Source organism: Mercenaria mercenaria, chromosome 18, assembly GCF_021730395.1.
Source record: "Mercenaria mercenaria strain notata chromosome 18, MADL_Memer_1, whole genome shotgun sequence".
In the NCBI taxonomy this organism is placed as follows: Eukaryota; Metazoa; Mollusca; class Bivalvia; order Venerida; family Veneridae; genus Mercenaria; species Mercenaria mercenaria.
In genome coordinates this window covers 17,474,023-17,486,284 of record NC_069378.1, presented here as the reverse complement: position 1 = coordinate 17,486,284, position 12,262 = coordinate 17,474,023, and the positions used below count along the sequence as shown (strand labels likewise).

The following is a 12,262-nucleotide window of genomic DNA, read 5'->3' as shown; positions in this document are numbered from 1 at the left end:
AGACCTTGTTGGTCGGATGATTGCAAGTACTGCAACAGGATTGATAACTTGTATGGAGACGAGGTAGACGTGAAAGGTGTTGCAAGGATTGGTTTGAATGAAATGAAAGCTGTGTTACAGAGGGATATGAATAGACGTTCTGTAGAAGCATGTGTTGTACCGACAGGTCAGAAAAATACTTGCGTGAACGTAGGGAAAATGCAGACAGATATGAGAAAAAGAAGTGGTACTGTGAATGAAAGTGACAGAAAACAGATGGCCACTGTTGTCACTAGTGATTCCTTTACTCTCGGTACAGATGATAATGACATTTTCACTGAAGCAAAAGCAGAAGTTGACCAAAGTTCTTTTTGCGAAAATGTTAGCAATGTAAGATATAGGAGGTTTGATGAAAATGTGAAGGACTTAAGACCCGAGTTTCAAACTTATGAAGTTCTTAAAGATGGGCGTGAAACAGGCTTAGAAGGTTGCCACACGCCTAAGAGCTCAGAGAGTTTAACAGATTGCAGGATTGAAGATGAAGTTGTAAATGGTCTAGACAAAGATTTGATAAGAAATTCACAGGAACAAGACAGTGTGTTGTCTATCGTGTGCAGATGGAAACGAGATAATGTAAAACCAAAGTGGTCGTAGGTCGCCCCAATGTCGGCTGAAGTAAAATATTACTGGAACCGACTCGATACGTTAGTTATTCGCGACAATATGTTATATCGTCGGTGGGAAAGCGAAGATGGTGTTACGGTGCAGTATCATATTATACTTCCAAAAGTGTTAGTGAATAAGGCTATGTCTGAACTACATGATACTCCAACTGGTGTGCATTTAGGTATTAAAAAGACATTATTCAAAGTTCGGAAGAGATTCTTATGGTATTGTATGAAGAAGTCTGTCACCAATTGGTGTAAAAAGTGTATAGTGTGTGCGTCTCGCAAAGGACCACAGATGAAAGCTAGAGCAAAGTTTCAACAATACAATGTTGGTGAACCATTAGAGGGAGTAGGCATAGATGTTATGGGACCTATGACGCGTACAAGGAATGGATTTAAGTATATTCTGACAATAGTGGACTACTTTACTAAATGGATTATTGCTATTCCAATGAGGAATCAGGAAGCTATCACTGTGGCTGAAAAGTTTATAGAAAAGTTTGTGTCTGTGTTTGGTGTTCCGAGACAAATACATTCTGACCAAGGATCCAATTTTGAGTCTTTAGTTTTTAAGGAAATGTGTCGCATTCTTGGTGCTGAGAAAACAAGAACTACTGCATTTCGACCCCAATCTGATGGATTGGCGGAGAGAGCCAATCGCACAATCAAATCCATGATATCAAAGTTTGTGTCTGATAATCAAAAGGATTGGGACAGATATTTATCAGTGTTAACATTAGCATACAATTCATCAGTTCAAGAAAGTACTGGATTTTCTCCTAGTATGCTTATGTTTGGTAGAGAGATGAATCTACCACTTGATTTGTGTATAGGTTCACCTGTTAGTGAAAGTGTATCTCACACTGATTTTGCGGTTAAGTTAGAACATAAACTTTCAGTAGTGTATGAGACAGCGCGTAGGAATTTGAAAATTGCCAGTGACTCTCAAAAGAGAAAATATGACCATAAAGTAGTAGAAAATGTGTATAGTGTAGGCGATTCAGTTTGGCTATATAGTCCGCAAGTAGGGAGTAAGTTTGCCAAACATTGGCATGGGCCCTACAAAGTGATAACAAAGTTAAATGATGTGGTGTACCGAATACAGTTAACACCACGTTCAAAACCAAAGGTTATTCACCATGATAGATTGAAACCTTATCAGTGTACTGAGTGAAATTTAAAATAGTATGACTTTATCTTCAACAGATGTGTTGTTTTTTTTTCTGTTATTATTATCTTTTTTTATTATGTAATTAGTACTAAAGGTTTCTGTTTTTATTGTTTCAGTATGTCTGTGTTCCATGTGGCAAGGTCAGTTACAGCAACTATTACCATGCTAAGCGTCATGTTCAGGAGTGGCATTCATTGTTTCGTTATCAATGTCAAAGATGTAATAAGATTTTTACAAGGAAATCTCTGAGGCACACACCATGTAGGTCATTAAAGGACTATGACTTTGTATTAACGGACATATATGGAATCACAAAAATGCGGCAGAACGATTACAGTTGTGGCAGGACAAAGAAATGCCCAATTTAATTAAAACAGTGGACTGTCCTTCATTCAATCAAAAGAAGCAAAGGGGCATTCATGATTCAAAAGGTGAAAAGAGTAGTAATAATAAAAGCCCAGAGAAAACGACAACGCCACCAAGATTGGTTCAATTAAAAACAAATGAGAGAAAGAAAAATGAACAAACATATGATGACCTTGAGGAAATCAGTGACTGTGAACTTGGAGAGGAGAGTGAAAAAGAGAAAGCAAAGTATGAAAGCAGCTCATCTTCAGATACTTCCGACAGTTCAGAAAGTTCTGATAGTTCTGAGTCTGCGTCTGAGTCTGACAGTGAAAGTCAGAAAAGAAAGAAAAAGTTAGGCAACTCGAAACAACAGAAGAAAGCTAAGGTGTCGAAAGTAATGAGTAGCGACGAAAGTTCTAGGGAAGATGACAGTGAAAATGGAACGCATGAGTCAGTGGAACAACAAACAAAGGAAATTCAAGTACAAAAAGAGAACACTAGAAATAAAAGCCCAGACCAAAAGGAAATAAAACAAAATGAAAGCATTGTAGAAAAGGAAACTACAGAAAACAAGGATCAAACACAGCAGGAAGTTAGTGAGGATCTGCAGATTCTCAAAGAGGGACAGCATGACCGTGTCACACTAAATATTGGTGGTAAACTGTTTGAAACAACTAGGAGAACACTAAATAGTGAGTCATTCTGTTTGTTAGCTAGATACTGTCAAGGTGAATCTGTTCATGGTCAGTATTTTGTAGACAGAGACCCCACCCACTTTATTCATATTCTGAATTATTTAAGGAATGGTGTAGCGGACATTAGGACCTTACCCAATGATATCAGAAGCCTACATGAACTCTTCTATGAAGCTAAATTTTATGTACTGCCTCAACTTATGACAGCCCTTGCAACCAAAATAGAACAACTAACCGTATATCCATCAGCCGTGCCTAGAATTCGAATATGGACTTGTGCAGTGTTTTTGAGTTTAAATACATCTAAGAAGATATGTGCTTGAGCAGTGTATATATGTGTAAATACATTTTTAAGCAGATGATGGACTTGTGCAGTGTTTTTAAGTTTAAATACCTCTAAGCAGATGTGGACTTTGCAGTGTATATATGTGTAAATACATTTTAAGGCAGATGATGGACTTCGGCAGTGTTTTTCAAGTTTAAATACATCTAAGCAGATATGGATTTGTGCAGTGTGTATATGTGTAAAAACATCTTTAAGCAAATGATCATACATAAGATTGTGTTTAGTTTACAGCATAAAAATTACCTTGTACTTAACAAAATGTAGACTTTCTTTATAACCAACTATTTGGGACCAATTCCTATAAGGATGGGGGCATTGTAACGCTCTTGTAAATATTGATGTAGGTATTACATAACAGTTTGTGTCTTTTATATGTTTTTGTTTTTAATTATATTTTCAATAATTTTTATATGGAATTTAAGAGATATCAAGGAATGTTTTGATTTAAACTTTGGTGATACAATATGTATATGTAAACAGCAGACTCCCTTATCTCTTATCTTTATTACTGTAGGGGATGTAGGTACCTGTATACTAAAAATAGATTGTCCTGGCTGACCATTGGTCAATTTCTATTAGGTGATAGATAAAGGGGAGATTTCAGTTCTAAGACACACAGAAGGATCTATCTATTAATGCAAGCATTTACAAATAAATAAACAGTGTTCATTTTAACCTGTATTTTTATATAATTATTTGTTAGAGTTAAAAGTTTAAGGTTTTATTATTTTAGTTCTTGAATTTACAAAGGACCTAAATATTTGACAGTGTTTATATTCTGTTGTGAGAACATGGAAGAGGTGTGTAATTTTCTTCTTTAACCTGTTTGCTCAGTGGATCAAGTTTTATAACTTAGTGTATTGTTTAGGTCTGATAAGCCACTCTGGTATACATGAGTACCATGATGTTAGGGGATATAGTAAATTCAGTGAATCTTATCTAAGTACCTAAAGTTTTAGCAACTTAGTGATTTTCTTATATTGTGTTGCTTGAAGTGTTAAAGTGTCTAAGTACCTAAAGTTTTAGCAACTTCGTGATTTTTCTGTATTGGGTTGGAGTGTTAAAGTGACGGAGTACCAAAAGAAAATTTTAGCAACTTAGTGATTTTCTTATATTGTGTTACTTGAAGTGTTAAAGTGTTTAAGTACTTAAAGTTTTAACAACTTAGTACTTTTCTTACACTGTGTTACTTGAAGTTGTATTTCTTGAAGTGATAACGGGGCCAAGTACTAAGAGTTTAATAACATTAGTGATTTTCTGGAGTTGTGTTTCTGGATGTGAATTTGTGTTAAAGCAAAGTGTTGAAATGTGAATAATAGTGTTTAACTTGACATGAATTAATTTTAGTGTTAGACTTTGATACTGATTTTATAAAACTGTTCGATTAATTAAACACCAGCAGCGGAAATTTTAGCAAAGGACAATGAATTTTACAGTAACATACGTGTCATATTTGTTGAGCTGATCATACTGTAAATTTTGTAAATATCTGTATGATACAAATATATATGTATATATGAGAGTAAAATGTATATAAGAAATTTGACTTTGTATATTTTCCCCCAAGATGATATCAAACACTAGTGACCAATTACATGCTTGAGGTGACCTGTCCCAATATTACGTAAATTATATAAGCCTTCCTGCAGGTACGCTTCAAGCCATTCGTTATATTTACATGTTTTGTTGTTACTCAAAATGTCTCGCACAACACAACGTATATATATGGTCTTTTCTGAAATGAAAAATTAGTTATACAAATATTATGAGGAATTGCAATGATGTTTTTATATAATGCTTTCTTGATATATAGAACGCATCCGTGAAATAAATTTTGATTACCCTAGTATTCAGCATGTTCAGTATTCACATCATTGCAAAAGTCCTTTTTTGAAGATTTCCGCAAAAGGCAACATTTTTATAATATTTGTCGAATATTATAGCGATTTTCTTACAAACGTTTGTAAACTAACAAAATCCGTTTAGAATCTTGGCCGCTTTCTAGATCTTTCTGAATGGGCGAATGGATGCAGACAAAAGTAAAGCACCTTTAACTTAAAACATCGTACACAGGCATAACAAGTGAACCTTTAATTCTTAAATGTTGGTCTGAAATCAATATCAGAATTGTGTGGCAACTAATGTAAAACATATTTTCAATTCTTCTGAATTCCAGCATATAATCACATAAACTTAAATCAACAAATATAACGATATGTTGACATAGTTGACTAGACTAACCACTAGACTGTTAATAAATGATTTGTCACAAAATGTCAGTTTTTTTATTTTTATTTTGTTCATGTAATAGTGACAAATGCCAGTATATTTTACAGATTTTTCAGGGAACTGACATGATATTGTGCTTAGAATATAGACCGGCTACATTATATGCGAACTAAATAGCACTTTTTTTCTCGATTTCATTTACGTGTTTACATAAAGACATATCGGATAGCGGGGCAATTTCTACGCCGTCTACATTATAACCTCCTCGGATTGTTTAGATATATCAAAACATAATTCTGTTGTAAACTATTCCAATAAATGAAACATATTTCGATGTCGTTTGCAATTAATCTAATTTTGCTTTTCGATAGATGGTGACGTCCTCTTAAATAATAACTTCATTGTTTGTTAGTAAGAGAATAAAGATGCAAAGAATAGTGTTTTGTTATCGCCATTCTAACATATGCAAATACCTCATTTTGAAGCACGGAGCAATGTGGATTTATATCCCGTGTTCAATCTTCAGACGAAAGTTCTACGGTGCGATTTGTCAGGAAACAATACATCACTTACCATATGTTTCTAACCAAATACATGTCGTATCGTTGTTACAACTAACTTAATTGAAGAGAACACACTTACTAATTTCTTGTTTTGAGTACAGACAAACTTGATACAAATGATCAATCAAATGAAGCTAACAAACCATTTGATAACGTGTTAATGAAGCCGTTTAGATGACAAAAACAAATCAGTTCTCGGGTTCTGGACACTAGAAGTTAAGATAAAATGGCCCAGGTTGCTAATCTTTGAAAACATGTCCCTTATCAACAAAATATTGAACTTGAAACATGTATATTTTAGAGTGTGGCGCAAGCAGTTAGCAATTGCAGTGAGAACGTGCCTCATAATCTTTCGCGGCAATTCAAACAAATATACTGATCATTTGATCAATAAAATAGACATGTTCGTATAATAAATCCACCTATTTTGTTTAGAAAATCCAACTGTGCTTTGGATTTTATTAATATTTGTCTCGAGAGATACAGATCCCTTATGAATACAAGTGCATTGTAATAATGTTCTTTTCCATTTTTCTATGTGTTGTTCCTGTTTTATACACCGCTCTCTTTATATATGTATTAAAGTAAAGCATTAACTGATTATTTTCATTCTTCGAAGGGGTAAAATTACCTTTCCAAAGCCAACTGTAATTCGATATCAAAGGTAATTTATGTTCTTCCCGTTTGCAACCATTATAAACCTTTTACTAGTTTCCGCTTACTTGTTTGAATTTACTAAGAGGAGTGTCCTTAGCCTGAATCTTCAAACATGCTACCTGTAAATGCGAAGACAGTATTTTTCAAGAGCAATGTATACAGTACTGGATATTATTCTATGATCTTTAAACAACCTAATAACCATTTGAACAATAATATACACTTCATCCCGATTACTTTTCATATAAAACGTTTTATTGTTTTTCCTTTATTGGTATATTTTTTTCTAAAAAGCCAATAAAGACTGTCTAAATTTAGAAAAACACTAGTTGGCCCACTGTTTACAATGTAACTGTTTTCTGGCGTAATTTGAATTGTAAAAATGTTCTATTCTTTCAATGAATATAACATCATATTCAATGGCCCAAGAATCAATAACCGTATACACATGCTTGTTTCCAACTGGAGGCTGACTAAAGTTTGTGAAGCAACATAATCAACAACCTTTATTTTTTTATCGCATTCATGTAATAAATACTTGTTGATTTGTTTAATTACCCTTCATACATGCTTTATAGGTTGCCGTGTATGAAAGGAAGGAAAACTATTCATAGTCGCTTGTGAAAGCTTATAAGCATTTATTATTTATTTCTTGCAGTGTTGCCGACTCAAAATAAATCATACTCTGTATCATCTTATCATACCTTATATTACAAATATAAAATTGATCTTTTATACTTTTATTTTTGGTACTAGTGTATGTTCGGAGAAAATGCTACCTACCATTGGCCCCAAGTGGCCCGTTCCTCCCATATTGTTTACATTTCCGTCACGTGTCGGTGCAGTTGGTACATTTGGGAGAGTATCGGCTGCAAGTAGTCGCTGTAATGTTATATTTGTAGGAAAGCCAGATATGCCGGTTCTAGGAACGCTATGCTCGGCTCGACATTCTGGACATCGCACCACATTCCTTAAGATATACAAATATATAATCACAGATATTTTTGCGGAAATGAAATCATTATTACAATACTTCAATCACAGTTTCGCGACTGTAGCAGCATAGACAACCAGCTGTGTGTGCTCGGCTTTAGTGTCATTTTTTACCATTTCTTTTAGTCAAATCAACGACTATGTCTACTTTTAGCAGTGAGCACAATGCCCATATTTACAGTGCTGACACACTAGAATATCACGTCGTACACACGTGACATGATACCGCAACTGACAGCGGGTTGACCAGACCTAGAGCTATCCTCAATATTGCTGCACGCCAAGCGAGGAAGAAACTGGCATCATTTTTTACGTCTTTGGTATGACACGGCTATGGAGCGGACCCACGACCTTCCATACTCGAAGACACTCAAAGTGGACGCTCTAACACTTGGCTACCGAGGTAGTATGACGATCTGCTGCAGAGTGTTAATCAGTTTTTTGAACGTAATGGACCACATTTGAATTCGTAAACAAGACTTTATTTTAGCCTACCTGGTTATCAAATATACCGTAAAACATAAAGAATGCAAGAACATTGAAAAAATATGTTAATTGTTTAGCCTTTAGAAATAGATGTCAGAGTAAAACGCTGGTTGTAGTGATTTGTAACCACTCCACTTTTAAATTAGCATCTACATACAACAGGGTAATATGTAGTATCTGCGTAATAGTAAAAACAAGTGAATGAGGTATTTCAGTGCAATAGAGGTCTACTGGAAGGTAACTTATTATTTAACAGCGATATAACCTAATGATATGATATCTTTCCATGACGCATATACGATATTTCATTTCTAAATTTGTAGAAAATAAAAAGAAAATGAAATACAAGCTCAGTCTATTAAAGGGAATAATTCCGAAGAAAATACAACAACAATTTTCTAAACTGGGTCTATGTGACACAAGAAGTTGTTGCGCTGACTATTTATACAAAGTTGTAAAAATCCATGTATCCATGCAAGAACGAAAAAGTTACAGACAGGAAAAAAAATGACCGAAAATATTTTACAGACCACGAAAAAAAATCTGTGTTGACATCTTACCTCCAAGTTTGACCTTGACCTACGAGCTAGGGATTTATATATTGTATATAACACATTGCCTTATTATAGGGAACATTTATACAAAATAATACTAAAATCCGTATATGGATGACAGATGTATGGATCGGACAGAGAAAGACATATAGTAATTTTCTGGTACTTATGGAATGATACTGCCGCGTGTTAACAAACAATTGTCGACGTTGAAGCGCAAAATTAGGACATTTAAAAAAATAATGTTCTGCATCTTCGTTCATATATCCGCATTCGCAGACTGAATTATCTCGTAAGTGGTTTGTGAATAAGTCTGCATTAAGATTGCTGCATTTATTTCGTATACGTGCGTGATGAATCTGTGGAAATCTCTCTCCGGAAATGAAAAAAGAAGGTACTAAATGCGGTTTGAATTTCTCTTTTAATTTATGCGTATCTGCTGATCAAGATTGTTCCAAAGACTGACAGATGAAGGTATAACTGAATTTGCATAAATTTGTAGCCGACGTGCCACAGTAGCGTAATCTGCATTGTTTCTTAATTCGTAAGTGTTAGTTTCGAATACGGTATCAGGAAATTGTTCTGTTAAATAATTTGGTAACTCTCCACGACTATATTTATAAACCAGTATTAATTTTTGCATTTGTCTTCTGTCTGATAAAGAGACCCAACCTATTTCTTGAAGTAATCTTTCAATAGATACGGATCGAGTTAGACCAGTTACAATTCGCGCTGCGTCGTATTGAATTCTATCTAATAAATCTTTTTCGTAAATTGTACAGCTGTCCCAGACTATCGAAGCATATTCAATAATAGGTCTTAAGTAAGAAATATATATTTGATTCAAAGTTTTTCGCTTAAGTTTGAATTTCAACATTCTCATTGTTCCTAGAATTTTTGCTGCCGATGCAGTTATATTGGAAATATGATCATGCCATGATCCATAATTGCTAAATGTAACCCCTAAATGTTTATGACTATCAACAAAGGACAAAAGTGTGTCTTGAAAGTAAAGCGTCGGTAAAGTGCGATTTTGTTTGGCTAGTGAAAGATGCATAACTTCAGTTTTTGCTGGATTAAACTTAATTAGCCATTGTTTTGCCCAACGAGATATGATATTCAAATCTGTATTTATCGTTGTCTCGATGTATTTAATGTCACTAGAACTAACTGCTAAAGAGCTATCGTCAGCAAACAATCTTGTTATACTAGAAAGAGAATCAGCAATATCATTAACGTATATTAAAAAAAAGCAGAGGCCCGAGCACTGAGCCCTGGGGCACGCCGGCATTAATAACTCTTTCATCAGAAAATTCTGATCCCACGAAAACTTTTTGCTTCCTACTATCTAAATAACTAGAAATCCAATTTATGATATTGCCAGTCACACCATATTGTTTTAGTTTGTAAATAAGACCCTTATGCCAAACACGATCAAAAGCTTTACTTATATCGCAAAAAAACGATACATGTGACTTTTCTGTCATCAAAAGCTTTACAAATTTGATTATATATATTGATTAGCTGATAAACTGTAGAATGACCGGGAATAAATCCTGACTGATTTTTAAATACAAATTTATTTTCATGACAATAGTTATATAAGTATTTGAATATAATGCGTTCCATTACCTTTCCAAGACAGCTAATGAGTGACACAGGTCTGTAGTTAGACGGAATAGCTTTATCTCCATTTTTAAATAATGGCATAACGTTTGCAGTTTTCCAACTTTCAGGATACATATTCAGTTCTAAAGATTTATTCAATAAAACTGTCAATGGTTTGCAAATAGTTAAACGCGTTTCCTTTAACATTCGATGACTTATTTCATCAGGTCCACTTGCTTTGTTAACAATAAGATTGGAAAGAACATCAACTACATCTTGTTCAGTAACTTTTATATCATTAAGTGCTTTATTAGTTTTACTTGTCAGTGGTGGTAATGTAGCTTCTTAGTCGTCAATAGTAGAAATAGATACAAAAAAAATCATTTTAATATCAAAATGTAATAAACAAAACAATCGCACGTGCATGCCACTTTGGATTTTTTTTCCAAATTGTAGATGTCATACAATCTGGTGTATAAATTATAAATACAACATAGTAGAGAAGTTAATCAATAAATTTCTTTAAACAACTTATAAGTACTGAAATATAATCTCAGGTGTCAGTTGTTAAAATTGTTTTCAGTCGTAAAATTTCGAGCATGCATCCGAAAGAAATAATGTTTGCTTTCGAGAGTTTATTAAATAATGAAATCTATTTATCTGTTTTCAACCACGCGTCCAAGACATTGCAAGCACAAAGTGTGTTGACAAGGCAGTACTTTAGGTTTCTTTCAAGACATACTGGGCACTCCAGCTGTTCTCCAAGAGCCTGTGCCGACATTTCTGCATTTTATTCTTTTATTCGATTATAAAATTACAGTAAGCTAAAATTGTAAAAATATTTATTGAATACTGACAAGTATCAGATACACAAACAGGTTCGATCAACACTTTTTAATTCCGTGATTCGAAGTCGGGCGGTTACGAAAAATAACGAAAAATAAATTTCTCGATAAATTTAATCATTCAAAATAGAACATATTTGTTACCAAAAACTAACCAATTTGCCTAACTACATATGGCTAATAATATATTAGAAGTAATACCTGTTTTCATTTAAAGGCAAAGAAAATCTCCTATATAAGTGACCCCCCCCCCCCACCCCCAAATGCCAGACATCTTAATCCCCAATAAACAGAATCCTGTCTGGTCCAGTCTAAGGGGTCCATAAAACCCCTGTAGACTTGACATGTGGTCCATGTCAGAGGATCATAAATTTTATTGCTATGTACAGATAATTGGTTATTTCCTGTGTTTTGCATTTTATTCAGAATATACACAAAATTATTTTAGTTGATAGTATACTAATTGTAATTGCACAGTCATGTTGAGTAATGTCCTGACCAATTAAATTATAAGTCTTACAGCATTTTAGAAAACTCTCACCTTTATTTAATAAAAAATAAAATAATTATTTAAAACTGAATAAGAGAAATGACAAGTATTTTTTTATTCAGTTACTATGATCTTTTTATAAGTAACAAAACGAAACCAGAAAAATTGATCATTGCAATTGAAAGGTGCCTGAATGCATTTTCTTTTATTTTTAATAAACAATTCAGCAATAATGAGATATTGTTATAAAAAAACTTGATTTATTAGAAAAATAAAAACACTGTTGTATCTTATCACTTTGTTTGTTTAGCTAAAATTTAATCGGGCTTTCTAAACTCGTCATAAAGGTGAGAACTGGTTTGCTATAAAGGTGAGAAATATCACCTGCAATTTATGTACTGCACAGTAGCTATGAAGTAGCTTATTATGATAAACAGAAGCAAGTCTATCAATGGTCCAGTCTTGTATATTGGCCCTTACCGCCAATACACAGACCTTATCATCCCCATAGGCCACATACCTGGCATACCAGAATCAGTGTCTTTAAGTGTTAAAATTCAACCTCTTATCAATACACAATACACAATACCTAATAAAAGTGTATATCGCAAACTTATTGATTCGTTGCAT

General features: G+C 33.9%; 1 protein-coding gene across 1 annotated transcript; it reads left to right on the top strand.

The window, feature by feature from the left end:
* Window positions 1–2,173: 2,173 nt before the first annotated feature.
* LOC128550491 (uncharacterized G-patch domain protein DDB_G0278987-like) lies at window positions 2,174–3,184 on the top strand. The gene has a single exon (XM_053529681.1). It carries the CDS (start codon window positions 2,174–2,176, stop codon window positions 3,182–3,184), a length of 1,011 nt encoding a protein of 336 aa, XP_053385656.1.
* Window positions 3,185–12,262: the final 9,078 nt, after the last annotated feature.